The sequence below is a fragment of the Lepisosteus platostomus genome, chromosome 2 (assembly GCF_059453375.1).
Source record: "Lepisosteus platostomus isolate fLepPlt1 chromosome 2, fLepPlt1.hap1, whole genome shotgun sequence".
NCBI lineage: Eukaryota > Metazoa > Chordata > Actinopteri > Semionotiformes > Lepisosteidae > Lepisosteus > Lepisosteus platostomus.
Genome location: NC_142612.1, coordinates 32,555,091 through 32,569,977, shown reverse-complemented (window position 1 = coordinate 32,569,977; position 14,887 = coordinate 32,555,091). Strand labels below are relative to the sequence as shown.

The window sequence follows — 14,887 nt, the reverse complement described above, 5'->3', positions numbered from 1 at the left end:
AAAAACTGGATAGTGTCCATTGTCAATCGCAAGATGTTAACATGCAAAAGTAACATACTGGTCGTTGATGTGAACAACCAAAACAGCCGTGAATCATCTTATAGCCACTGAAGAGTCAAACCGTTTTTTAAGAAGGATGTTACTACCCTTGGGAACTGTACTTAATCAAGGACAGGCAAACATTTCAACGTCCACTAGCTTATTGTGTGTGTGCTGAGCATATCTCACCAGTTAAACCACTGAAAGATTAGTCTTTTTTTAACATGCATTTTTGACATGCATGTATGCTGTAACAATGAGGAATTAATACAAATATGAAAAACTCTTTGCACCCTCTAGATGGCATGCATGCGTTTTAAAAACGTAGGATTTGATCCATTGATGTTTTCTAAATTGTCCCATTTCTCTGTCTATGATGGTCTGCCATCTCTTGCTTCCAGGATAGGATAGAGTTGAGTGACCCTCATCAGGGGCACCAGAAAGAATGACTCACTGATAATGAATATCCAGGTTTTAGATGGGGTGTGTGATGAGTTCCTGAGAGTATGAGCACAGGGTTTTGAATTAACCACACAAATTCCCCTGCTTCTCCCTCGATGATTCTGTTGACTTCGATCCATTGGTACCATGAGTTTCTGCTGTGCTCTTGTTAACAGATGAGACACAGAAGCTGCTGAAGGAGCTGGCTCACAGAAAACCGCTTCAAGTGCCAAATATCTACTACCACCTGCCTCACCTCCTCAACAATGAGGAGAGTCTTCACCCGGCGGTCCAGGTGGGCCTCGGAAGGACAGGAGGTGAGCATCCATGCTGGGAGCGCCCTGGAGCTCCTCGACCGCAGCCCGTCTTTCTCAGCGCCCTGCTACAGACATGGGGGATTGCAGCTCAGACTGGACAGCCGTCGAGCCACGTTTAGAGACCGGTCTGAGATGTAACGTCTTGGAGATTCTGTCTGCCATATAGTGAAAAGAGGTTTGGCATACTTAACACGTGTTTTACACCTGTACTCTTCCAGCTGAGAAGAATGACAACCAGTCTGTAAGGGAGGGGCTGTCAGACCCTCTCCTCTTTAAGGAAGCCAGGGTGAGCCAGGGCGCTGCTGCGAGTGTGAAGATGGGGAGGCAGGGGTGCAAAAACAAAATGTTCAAGCTAGTTAGCAAGAAGGGCTCTAATGCTGAGATTAGGGTTTGACCTCATCCCCAGCTATTAATTTAGACTCCATTTTGTGTTCTCTTTATCTCTGAAAATGCTGATTGACTCATTAAGGTGGAAACGGACAGTTTTAATAAAACAAGGTCTCCTAGTTTGTGTTCTCTTTATCACTGAAAATGTTGATTGACTCATTAAGGTGGAAACGGACAGTTTTAATAAAACAAGGTCTCCTTCATGCTCTTGGGTAGGGTTGATCAGTTGCTTAACTGCCCGCCTACATTAACCAGCCAATTCCCCAAACATTTTAGAAGCAGTCTTCAAATAAACTCATTGAGTAGTGAAAGGTGTGAGTTAGAGCTGAAAGATAATTGAAAGTTAGTGTAACTTTGCCATGACTTGGTAACAGCGCTTTCTGGAAAAATCCATCCCAACGGCCTTTTCTTCCGCTGTTTTGCTGTGGAAAAGCTTTTTATGTTCGAGGCGTGGGAGGTTCGCGCTGCTGGATCATCCGGTGATGCAGACAGTGCCTGAGGAGCGGCAGGAAGGGTAACCTATAGGGGTGAGGAAGTGCCCAGGGTGGGAGTATTGCTGGGGGCCTATCGACAGGCTGAGCACAGCGCGCCCCTACTCCCAGCAGGCTTAGCAGGAGGATGAAAGGAGAATCCAGGAGGGCAGCTATTGATCTTTTCTTTGGATTGGAGATGTGTTCTAAAATTCAATCAGACTGAAAGGCGGGCGAGAAAATATAACTTCACTGCGAGACCCAGATTTGGCAAACTGAGGTCACTTGGGTTTAACTGCCTTTCCTGGTTGGAGCCAACGGGCATGAGGTGACGGCAGGGAAACAGTAAGCCACACATTGCCCTTTCATTCCTGCTGCTGCAGGCGTGAGCTGCCAGGACAAGGGGCTCTTTTCTGGGTATAAAGCCCCCGGCCGCCATTTTTCATCTATAAGAACTTGGCAATTTCCAAAACTGAGTCGTGGAAAAAAAACCAAACAATGTTATATGGTGAGTCACTTCTTGTGTTGATATAAGTCTCTCACATTCCAGAGGAAGTGTTATCTAAAACAAAAAAAAACTTCAAATTGCTTTTTTCACTTTCCAGGTCCAAAGACAAGCTGATTCATTCATAAGCCAAGTGAGGAAAATAAAATAAGGAAGTTTAATTTCCTTGGCGGATTCAGTAAGCATAACTTTGTGTTTTAGCTTGTAGAAGGGCAAGGGCTAAGAGCCAGCCGTTTCCTGTGCCCTTTTAATCTAAGACCCTGTGTTTGTATGAAACGTGTGCTTCTGATATGAGGTGGATATTATTAGAAGTCCAAAATGGGACGTCTTGTCCCTACAGAGCACATTGCCTGCTGAAACCAGCCCGCCTCTTTCCGCGGGTGCTTCTTCGGCGGCAGGGAGCTTGAGATTGTGTGAAGGCCGAGCCGGGATCTGTCACTGAGCTCTTCAGCTGAACATCAGCTCCCAGGAGGAGGGGGCGGTGGGGTGTCGCTTGTTCCTCTTTAACCTTGAACCAAACAGATTTGCTCAGAGCACTCCAGTGGTGAAGTCTTCTATGCAGCCGTTTGCATAACCATAAAGGAGAGGAACTTTGCATCAGTGTGATGAAACAAAAATAGAGATGCGCCAAAAAAAAAGCATTTGTAACATCTGTCTCCTATAACATCAACAGCGCAGAGATACGAAGCCAAGCTGTGTGGAGCTCAAAGATGGCCCAGAAATAGTGAGTCCTGTCAGGTAGTTGGTTTGACCATGATAATTATGCCTTTGTTTGTTTTTGTATTCAGGCAGATATTCGTACAGGATGACAATTAGCTGAGTTAATGAGTGTTTGAGTGTGTGCCTGTATGACATCAGCCTTGTGTATTTCAAAGGCCTTTAGACTGTAAACACACCCCTCCCACATGCCCGGCATTGATATCTTCACTCAGCAGAAAGAGTGCTTATCGAGACCCCAGGGCTTCCTGTGTCATATTTCAATGCAGAACTTTTCTCTACTCCTTAGGCAAGGAGTGAAGGCTCTGTGCCACCTTCGGCAGTTTGTTTAACAGTTATCATGCAGCACGGCCTTTACAGTGCTCTGGGCTGATAAATTTCAGGGGGAGAAAGAAATGGGTATCATTTTCTTTAGTCTCCTTGCTTGTTTTTCTGTCAGTTTACTTTCCTCTGAGTTGTTCTCAGGTGTTTGACGAAAAGGGAACTTCTTTGTTGTAATTTGAAAGGAGTGCTGAAGCTTTAGGACACTTAAGGAGAAATTAAAATAGACCTCCCCCTGGGCGATACAAATCACTGTCAGTTCTTGAGCTTGCGTTTGTTGATATCACAGTGACCTTTTTAGCCAGAAACGTTTTTGTAATAGTAATTTATGCATTAGTTTATTATGTTTGTTGATAACTGCTTTCAAGATGACTTACAAGTAGGAAATTACTTTGGAGCATTGGAGTCCAGAAATCATAATTCTGGACCCAGACCGGTAGTTTAATGGAAGTCCTGGAGCTTGGTTGTGACTCAGAAAGGTTATGGTCTTGGTTTCAGGGTACAGTACACTCTACCAAGGAAGTCCATGCCTGATGCAGATTACTTTAAAAACCCAGAGCTCATGCTGCTTTTGGGAACATCTCGGAATATTTCTGAACATCTCCAAGCTATTGGAGTGCCCTGTATTTTGAGGGATTTCGGGAGATTGCACTAGGTATGAATTGGGAAAATGAACTTGAATGGGTTCTCCTGCAGTCCCCTGTAGAGCCCTTTCACTGTCTGAGTTTTCGCTGTTGATCTGGGTTTTAACTGAAGTGAGGAAATGTTCCCGAAAGCATTGGAGGCTTTTGGCTAGTCCTTGGCTTTAGAGGTGGTATTTGAATAAGGCAGTAGGGTTGAAGGAAATGGGGGGAGGGCATTTGAACATAAACAAACATGAGAACAAGCACACAAAAAATGTTCAGTTTCTGCAGTCTGCACTTCTGCCGGAATCCAGATATTTTGAGATCTGTGCCACAGCTGAAAATACGGTGACGGGACAACACCCACGGAATATCCTCTGGGCTGCCCTGAGCTTTCCAGCAGAGAGCGGACAATATGCTACTGTCCAGCCTGCCTTCTCAGGTTAAACTGTAAAACTGCAGAGACTGCTGCCAAATGTGCACACCTCCTACTCCATAATGAAAGAATTCACCCCTAAGAAACACCTCTGGCAAAACTGGTTCACTGGTACGATCTCATTTCAAAAGTTCAAAGAATTGTAGAACACAAGTTAGACACTACCTTTTCTTAATCCACATTCTTATAGTGCCATCGCTGTGTTCTATAAATGTCCTTCTAGTGTAGCTCTGTTTTTCTCATATTGTGTCAAAGACTACAAAGACCAATCTTATAATTTTGCCTAAATTGCTGATTTAGTGCTAGGGTTCAGAAGCATTTGGTATAAAAGTGATTGACTATGAAACATTATTTTTGTAGTCTGGATGGGGGATGGCGACACAGCTAGACCTCTTTTCTCACCTATTTTATTTTTATCTGTAAATGGGTCAGCTAATGTCACAGCAGTCCTTTGGGAAACGAGGTGTTATTTGGGGAGTCACTGTAAGGAAATGAACAGCAGCTTATTCTCCCTGTTGAAACAGTCCATTTGCCTTGGTGTGTGGTTTTCTGATGGTCGTTTTTGGAGAAGTGTATTTCTTTTCAGTCTTCTACTTGTAATAGCTGGAGGTGAAAAATACAAGAACATGAGTGCAGCTGCAGATAAGAGGAAGCCATGCAGCCCATCTAGCCTGTCAGCAGGATGTTGGTGGTTAGTGCTTTAGCTCATTGATCTGTGTATCTCATCCACGCAGGATGTGAGCTTGAATAAGCTAGCTGGATAGTTTATTTCAGACTCCCAAAATACGTCTTTCTCAGGACGGTACTAGCCAACATGCCAGTTTCAGTTACAGTAAGTTACATTGAAAATCCTTGGCAGGTAATGAGGTTCATTTCCATGTATGCAGGACTCCTTTGGCTTCGTTATACAGTGTCCTCCAAAAGTCTTGAGGCAGCAATTGCAAAACTTATTTTTGCTTTAAGCTCTTGCAATTGGAGTCAGAAACACCTGAAGAATAGCACAATAGCACAAGAATAACACAAATGCAATGGGTGAGCATATCTCCGACTTCATGCAGTTATTGTTTCAAAGGGATATTCTTTATAATCTAAGATTTGCTTAAAACTAATGTGTTCTGATGTTTATGGTCAATTAAAATGACTGGGTGGAACACAAAGTGTATTTTTGTTCTAATACGATTAAATGTTTGCATGCAGTTGCCCAAAAATAAAGCCTATTTTGTAATTTTTTTAAAGCTAAAATAGATTTTTAACTTTGTTATTCCAGCTCTTGGAGGGCACTGTACAAGGAAGGTTACACATGTGATGAGACCATTTTATATTTTTATAGGTCTTTGAAATGGCAAAAAAATCGCTGTTATAGCTTATAGTTCTTTAATAAATGCTCCGAATGAGAGGTTAAAGATGTTTAATGGAAACTGCTTAATGTTGCCTCATTAATGGTGTTCCCTGCTGTCTGGCATCACACGGCAGAATTGATAAGTACTGAAGTCTCTTTTGTAATACAGATAAAATGCCAAATGGCGGTGGATTGTTCTCATCTGCTGTGCAGGGCAGGCTTTATGTTAAGTTCCAGCTCAGAATAAAGCTTCACATTTGTCTCTGGTTAGGTCTCTGTTATCGGCTCTACTTTATTTTTATCATAAAATATAGTCTGTTTCATATGGATTATACTTTAGTTTAAAGTGTATACTTTATGATTTAGTTTAGGCTTCTTGAAAAACATCCTGGGTCTGCCTAGTGAATGTCAGAAATTTACTTGGTTTCCAAGTCTTTGCGATTTACCCTGGACACACTGGCAGCGCTCGTTGTGTGCTGTTTCCCCCTGCACTCTAGTGTCCCGGGACAGCCTGTGTCCTGCACGCGGTGGGCAGCACCTGTTCTCACATGGCCTCCATTGCTTCCCAGTGTCCATCGTCATGGGAATCCCGACGGTGAAGAGGAAAGTCAAGTCCTACCTGGCAGAGACACTGCACTCCCTGATAGACAAGCTGTCTGACGAGGAGAAACTGGACTGTGTTATCATCATTTTTGTTGGAGAGGTATGCTTTCTTTCTTTTTTAAAACTTTCCCACCCAGCAGTGTGGCACAAGGCCTGTATTATTCACCCTGTCTTCCTAAACCCGCGGCCTCTGAAGTGAGTAATACTAAGGCATTGGCCTCCTGCTGTGCTGGTACCTGGCAGCCCCAGTGACAGACTGCTTGCTTTTTGCACCACAAAGACGCTTACTGATAGGGCACACATGGTCTTTTCACTCCATGCATTTTGTTTTCTTAATAACATGGGTGCAGAGCCTTAATAGGGCCAGTTGCACATTTCAATCAAAGTTTATCAAATGCACAACGATACAGTGTGCAGCAGTGCGTGCTGCAATGTAATGTCTTTTCTGCAAGCTCACCTGGGGGGGGGGGGGGAGGGTGGTGGTGAAAATCACAAAATTTAAAGTTTGTGGGTGTGCAGGCAGAAAACCAGGTGATTTGTGGGACCTGCCCCTCTTTTATCCTTGCCTGAATGGGATTAGTTACAGAGGAAGAAAATGTATTTCGCTGTTTTACAACTTCAAATCTGGATTGGTGCTTTTGGTCTTCACTGGCTCCATTTAAGGGGCTTGACTCTTGGGATCTAAGCTTTCCTGGCAAGAAGGTAAAATGAATGTCATAGTGACACTGCTGGGAATCCTGTGTCAGTACAATATGGCAAAGAGAACCCTTCATCTCAGAGGGTGGAAGTCAAGGACTGAAAGCCCATAGGGAAAATGACACCTGAGCTTTGGGAAAGGATGTCAGAACCTCAAGATAACGCTGGTACAACCCCCCACCCCACCCCCCCGAGCTGAGTCTCATTCAGTGTTTCTTCTTCTGCTGCTGCTGTCAGAGCTGGGAGCAGCCCTTGAGCCACAAGCCCTGGAGACGGCTCTCAGTGACCAAGCGTTTGTCTTTTCTGTAGCTCTTGGCATGCAGGGCTTGCGCCTCAGTGAAAACACTGGGGGTCCAGTGCTGCAAGTCTAGCAGTGCACAGCTCCAGAAGGCTTATAAGGCTTGTAGATTTCCAGACGTATTCATATCCTTGATCTGGAACTAGATTTGCATTTAACCCAAAATTCTAGGTGTATATTCAGTATTTTCTGATGCAAGTAAAAAAACTGAGCGTTTTATGAATTTCTCTATGCACATGTACTGTTCAGTAGGTGCATATGTGCTTGCCAACAGGTTCCAGCTCCCCTGTGACACTGAATTGAATGAAGTAGTTAGAAAATGGGTGGATTTCTAAATGCACGAGGTTCAGATGTGTTCATACCCTGGCAGTTGCTGTTTAGTGACCTCTTTTTGGCTCTGGTCACCTCGAGGAGGTGATCCCTGTAGCCCATTAAATGGTTGTTAAGCTCACTGCGAGACTGTGCGAGACCACTCGCCCATGAGGAGCTTCTCCAGCTTGATCTGCTTTCCTCCGTTTCCATGAACGTCCAGCTAGAGATGGCGATGACCAGTCAGGAATATTTATCCCAGACTTAACCATTTGGTCACTGAATCGGACACAGGCCATGTGCATTCAAGCCTGAGCTTGACCGAATCGTTTTCACTAAAATGTCCTGGTAAAATTTGGTAACTGTCTAGTTTGAACTAGAATGCCAGAATCAGAGGATTGACCAGCTCTAGAAAAGATCTGTTTCTGTTTTTCACAAAAGGGAGGATTATTTGTCAACAGGAGGGTCATCCTACTGTGCTAATCGTACTTGAATTTGTCAAACATGAACTGGAAACAGTTTTTGGATACTGTCTTTTCAGAGGCAACATGAGCTTTGCCACAGATGCCAGGCTTATGAGGTCAGCCTTGAATGATGGACATGTTGTAGTCAGATGATGTTTATTTAAAGTTTTCCAGTTGCTACCCCTGTGTGAGTTATCTTTCCAATTACTTTTCTGAACCTGCATTTGGGTAAATTGCTTATGTCTTGATCCTGGTGTAACAACTATCCCATTATCCTTCAGCTCAAAGGTTGAAATTGGCAAGTTATTGGAGTTATTGAAATCAGTAATAATTTCCCCAAAAGCTCCAGACCGCTGTCTTTCCCCATGATGACGTGAAGTGTTTTTCTTCTCTGTCCGCCTGCTTTAGTGTTGTATTGGTTATTATAGTGATTTTCAGATGCTTTCAAGAAATACTCAATGATATAAAATAAAAGAGGATTCATTTTGCCTCCTTTTATTTTCTCAAAATACACAGTTTGAAGAAACTCAACTTTGTTAATTTAGAAATGTATTATTATACACCTTTCTGTTTTGCTGAATCTTTCCTTTTTACATACTTTACAGTTACTGTTCATCGAGGGTATGAATAGTAGGCTACTGTGCATTTGTACGTTTTCAGCACTGTGTGCATTGCTAACAACAAAGAAAGGTTATAGGATTTAGAGAGTCCTTTTAAACCCCTTTTTTGTCAAGCTGGAACATTGTGTGCGCAAGGTTGTGCAAGACATGTGGCCAGAATTAGCCATGGTATTGTAACATATTCCAAACACCTGTCCGTGCTAAAATTAACAAATTTTCCTCATGGCGTAATAGTTTGCACAGTGTTATCTCCGTTTTGCTGCTTGTTTCAATGCGTGGAAAGTCAACAGCACTTGTTACACTACTGTCCTGATAAGTCGAAGTCACGAGTTCCTGCATCTCATTTGTTTTTTAATAAAAATGAAAAAGGAACAATTGCTGTATGGATTCTGTCATATATTCATCCATCCAGTACAGCCTAATCCAGCGAGCAGCTGGACAGGACAGAGACACCGACAAGTACACACTCACACTTAAGGCCTGGTTTCCCAGAAGTCACTTAACCTACCAGTATGTGTTTGGACTGTGGGAGGAAGCTGGAGTATTTTGCAGAAACCCATGTGAACATGGGGAGAACATACAAACTCCACACAGATAGCACCTTAGGTCTGGAGTTCAGCCCGGGACCTCAGTGCTGTGAGGCAGCAATGCTAAGGACTGTGCCACCATGATGCCCATATATTACGTGTATAATTCTGTCTATAAGACTAAGATACCTACAGTACTTTGAGATCATATCTTGAATATATGTAATTTGTACATAAAGAAGGGATTATGTTATATACATATGCGTGGGATCCCCTCATAGCCTTCTGTTTTAGACAATATATCATATTATTTTGTTGGCCTTTTTTATTGCTTCTGCACGTTGTCTAGATGGAAATTTTGTCAGACGAAACACCTAAGTCATAAGAGGCTTTTTCAAGCTCAGTGTTTCCTGCCTCGTGTTTATAATTGATCTTTCTGCTGCCTGCATGTGACACTCTGCACTTATCTACAATAAATGTCAGCTGCCAGGTGTCTGCCCAGTCTTGAATTGTATCCATGTTTTTTTTAATTTCCTTTGCAGCTACTGTAGTGTTTGCTCACACTCTAATTTCGGTATCATCTGTGAACCAGTAGCTTTTATAATGAAGGACTTGACATACTGTAATAGCTCACCGTCTTCTCAGGAACCATTCTTCCTGCAATTATCCCACACACTAGATGCTGGAGCACAGAGCCGGATGAAATGAGATGAGTAAGAAACCGCAGATCCTGTCTGTCTCTGCCCCATGCCGTGACCCACCACAGTGGTGTGATTGGACCAACTCTAAGTTCTGATCTCTACTTTAACAGCCCATGATCTACAGTAGATGGTTTTTCTCTAATTACAAGACCTAAATTGTGGGTCCCCTAATGTGGATTTCCAATTTCTAGCCATTAACCAGTTTTCAATCCAAATAAATGCATGGCTTTGAAAGACTGCCCACTTTCAAGTTGTTGTTAAACGTTAGTGGTGAATCGTACATTTTGAGAGGATCTCTCTTGAGGACTTGAGTATGGTTCAGCTCTTAATCTGAGACCAGTTGGCTCAAACCCTCTCTGCGGAAGACCAGGCACCACACTGTGGGCAACAGTGCTATGTGCTCAGCCCACGGTCCTTATCCACTGGTGCAGGGGTCTCCATTCCCTGGTCCTGGGGAGCCCCAGTCCAGGTAGTCTTATTAGTACCTGGTTTTAAAGACTGGCAATACCTGTCATCTGTTTCATTAAGAGAACTCTCGTTCCTGAATGCAGAAGAGTGCTTAAATTTTAGTTCTAAATGATCTGTTGTGTTACCCATTTGAACGAATCACTTGTTTAATTGATGTCAATGGAGTTGTTCCATATCTACAAATTGGTTATTTATTGGTGACCCATAAAACTGGTTGGATTTCCTGCATTTGAGTCTGTACCTGCTGACACTTTCAAAACTCACTTTGAAACCCGATCGAGCGCTGTAGCTGTTAATGTGGATTTTGGCTTGACTTTTGTATTTTATTTTACTTCTGTTGCATTGTGTACATGTAGTATTGGACAGTGCCTTGGGTGTTTTGAAAAATACTTCACCTATGTTTCTGTGAATTGTCTGTATAGCTTGTTAATATGTAGGTTTAATAGGCACATTGATCTGTAATTACTTTGTCTAGGGTTGTCACCCCCTGTGTGGATTTCTGCATCAGCAATTTCCCAGGCGGTGGTTATTGTTCCTGTCTTGAGCAGCTGTTGGAAGAGTTCAGTTAATGCTACATAAATGATATTTTTAATGCAAGCAGAGTCTTAAGTGCTTCTTATATTGGTAAAGTACTACCACTGTCTGCCTGTTCTTGACTAATATATATAATATATTACTGACTGTCAGGGTATTATATCATACTGTATTATACAGGACTTACCTGTACCTCAGCCTGGAGTTTTTTTGGTAAACACCAAACCACCCCTTATTTCTGGGACACATTACTTCATTGTTTTTCACTTGTGGTCCTGAAAGATTGTGTATTTGTTTCGGCCTCCTTTGCAATATTCCTTTCTTTTTCGTCACTAGCATCTAACATACGAGGTCCTGGGCCTGAATGCTCTTTCTGATCTTCCACGTCTTTCCCCTCTTTTCCCTGTATCTCCACTAATTCTTTGTATCATCATTGCTTTTTTTCTGTGATTCCAATTACATCCTTGTCACATGCCACTATTTCCTGGATATTGTTTCTAAGGTTCCTGGCATTTAGGTGCAAACACTGTTTTTATTTATTTTTTTTCCTTTGAGTTCTGTTTTTGTTTCTACTCCCTATATATCTCCCTTTATTTTCAGCTGTTTTTGATTTTCTCTGGAGATCCTTGCCCCAAACCAAACATTGAGCTGTTGAACATTGAACTTTCATTCAGCTGTAATATACTGTATAATAAAAACATGAGACCTTCACTTTGGTTCTCTGGTTCATGTTTCCCTCCTGGTTCCGAAGAAATCTCCTGTGTTGACTGTCTTTTTGAGAATTTTGAACTCTTGTGTTGTATCAGGTCCTCTTGTAGCCTTTACTGTTCAAGGCAGTTCCTTGAGCCCTGGGATTTATCTGGCTGCTTTTCTCTGGGCTGAATCCAGAGCAGCCTAAATTCTCAAAGCTGCCAACGTGATGTGCACACAACAAGAGAGTTGAGGTTGTTGATCTTCGCAAGAGAATTTGTCTTTTGCATCACCAAAAGAAGAGATCAATGTGCTTGTGAAGAAAGCTAACACCATGCCATGCTCCGGGTTTGTGTCCCATACAAAAAGATTAAAAGTGTTTTTAACGAGATGTGACCTTTATTTATCAAGTTCACGCCTGAGTGAAGTGCTATTGATTTTCATTTGTTTTGTTTTAATTTGCTCAAGTTGACTTGACGTGGGCGTGAATGTTTTTGGAATTTTCCTCGTTTATATTGCAAGGCTGTTTTCAAGGTGCTATGTCTTTGTTTTGTCTCTGCAGACAGATCTGGATTATGTGCACAGTGTCGTGGAGAGCCTGGAAAAAGAGTTGAGTGATTTTTATTTCTTTTTTTCCTTCCCATCCCCTTCCATTTTACCCAGACGATTGGCAAGATGCCAATCGGTATTTTAAATTCTGTAATTGTCCAGAAAAATGCTTGCTTTGAAGAAGATTGGCTACAGTCATGAAGATTTCCACACTGTGTGAAGCTGTGGTATGCGAGACGTTAGTTTTTTGTGACTTTAAAGGCTAGCGGGTCTGCTGCAAGCAGGCTGTTTAGAGAACCACCCAACAATTATGATTTGTTGTTGCTGACTGATAAAAAGGCAGAGAGTTTTGTTTTCCCTCTTTCACCGTTCCTGGTGGAAGTATTAGACTTGGCATAGATGGATGGTATTGTAGAGAGAGGTAACATGTTTTCACCTTCTCTCCGAGATGACCTGGTTTTACAGAAAACAAATCTTTTGGTAATTCAAATGGAAAACCTGCCTGGATGTTAAAGAGTTTTAGTGTATAACGCAGGTTCTGTGTTCGTCTCGGCAATTTGTTGGGAATATCTTTTTGTGTGCAAAAAAAATTCACTGGGTCTGCAGTTCAAGCTCAAGAGAAACAGCTGGCAAGTAAAATGTGTTCTTCGGGAAATCGTAAGAACAAGAGGGGTTACAAAAGAGGCAGTCATTTGGCCCATTTAGCTTGTTTGTTATTTGATGATTGGTGCGAATAACAAACAAGCAAAGATCTCATCCACCTGTTTCTCAAATGAAGGCAGGTTATGGTCTTTGAGAACATGGCTGGGTAGCTTCTTCCAGATGATAGCATCCCTTTGTTTTAAGAAGCGCCTCTGTTTCTGATCAGAGAATCTCATCCAGCTGTTTCTTCAAAGAAGCCAGAGCTTCGGCTTCAACATCGTGGCTGTGTAGCTTCTTCCACACGCTCACGGTCATTCTCATTCCTGAACATTTGATACTTTCCTAAAAAAAAAAGTATTGTTTCTGTGTCCTGTTCTCCTAATAATCCCCATCTATGAACTGGCTTCATCACTCTGCTCTCCTCCCCACTGAGGTGGGGAAAAATGGCACAAGACTGCCAGTAAGCGAAGCAGTGGTTGAGCAAGCTCTGCAGCATGTGTGGTGTTATGGCTGACGTCATCCCTGCCTTCTTCCTCACAGGTTCTCCACAGAGTTTAATTCAGGGCTGCTGGAAGTCATCTCTCCTCCTGCCAGCTTCTACCCTGACCTGTCCAGCCTGAAGGAGACCTTCGGGGACTCGAAGGAGAGGGTGAGGTAAGAGCTTCTCCCCCTGTCGGGGCCTGCCAGCGAACCCGTGAGCAGTGCCTCCTGTGAGCTGCGGTGGGCACTTTTGCTCTCTGCCAGCGGGGACATCGTCGTCGCCAGTGGCAACGCGACTGCTTTGCAGTTTTATCGTGTGAAAGCAGCTGTGTGAACATGGCCGCCACAGCTAGTATTACACCTGAGCTGTAAACCATGAGCATGTTTCCTGAGCTTTGGTCTGTTGATTTGTATTGTATGGTAGCTATATCGCAAATTGTGGGATTTGAAAATCTTTCTTTTTTTTCCAGCTATCGTCAAGTTGAACATCCATGTATTAATAAAACAATTTGCTCTGAGGAATAATCATGTTTTTTAAATCTGAAATGGAAATGTTTAAACCAGGAATGTAAGAATAGTTATTATTTGTTAGTATATAGTTGCCGTCCTTCAAATGAGACGTTAAACCAAGGTCCTGACTCTCTGTGGTTATTAAAAATCCCAGGGTGTTTCTCGAAAAGAGTAGGAGTGTAACCCCGGCATCCTGGCCTACTTTCCCATTGGCCCTTACCAATCATGGCCTCCTAATAATCCCCATGTACGAATTGGCTTCATTACTCTGTTCTCCTCCCCACTGATAGCTGATGTGTGGTGAGCATTCTGGCGCACTATGGCTGCCGTTGCATCATCCAGGTGCGGGCTGCTCATTGGTGGTAGTGGAGGGGAGTCCCCATTACGTGTAAAGTGGAGTGTCCAGTTATTATTAATTATTAAATGAAAGGAGACCATTTTAACTACTTGGATCAGGTCCCCTTCTTCTTCTCTGTTCAGGACTAAAAAGAATGTCCACCAGGCTATGTATCTCATCACTCTTCTCTGAGCTGTTTCCAGAGCAGCAATATCTTTTTTTATAACACAATGTCCAAAATTGTATGCAATATTCTAAACAGTGTTTTACTAGTGTATTGTACAGTTTTAACATGACATCTGTTGCTTTATTGTGACTTCTTATACTTATATAAGTTATACTTCATAGTGTATAACTGAAGTAACTGTGAACCAAACAATAAACATTTACTTCCCTGAAGTTACCTCTACTCCTCACAGCCCTAGAATTCTTTAGTTTAATAGTAAGTTTGAATGCAATCTTAACCCTAATCTTTTACTAAAATAATATTAATATGCTATTTATGACATACACCATTGTTTTTTTAGAACCACTAAGTGGTGAAGATAAAGGTTGTATTCTTAACTACATTCAGGGAATAAATCCCAAAGCTTAGCTGTTATTTTGACTGAGTTTTTTTTTATGACCCTGCTTTAAGAACGGCTCAATTGTAATGCTGGTAGCAGCATTTGGCTTGTATCCGAGATAGAGAGTGTGGTTTCTGAAGTAGAAGAATTGGAGTGGGCAGAAAAGGGTATTGATCTTTCTGGAGAGTGAGGCATCTCATGTTCACAAGAAGGAATCCTGTCTCTCCTTATGAATCACGATGAGTCAGTGCTGGTCACTCCTGGGACAACAAAGTTGAAAATGAAAGTTCACAGTGAT

General features: G+C 42.4%; 1 protein-coding gene across 1 annotated transcript in view; it reads left to right on the top strand.

Annotated features, from left to right (window-relative positions):
- mgat4a (alpha-1,3-mannosyl-glycoprotein 4-beta-N-acetylglucosaminyltransferase A) overlaps nucleotides 1-14,887 on the top strand; it is a 69,681-nt gene that overhangs the window by 25,509 nt on the left and 29,285 nt on the right. Inside the window, exons 4-7 of the mRNA XM_088605717.1 lie at nucleotides 657-797; nucleotides 6,165-6,298; nucleotides 12,068-12,114; nucleotides 13,237-13,350. Of these exons, the coding sequence (XP_088461843.1) occupies nucleotides 657-797; nucleotides 6,165-6,298; nucleotides 12,068-12,114; nucleotides 13,237-13,350 (436 nt within the window). The remainder of the gene's footprint in view (nucleotides 1-656; nucleotides 798-6,164; nucleotides 6,299-12,067; nucleotides 12,115-13,236; nucleotides 13,351-14,887) is intronic.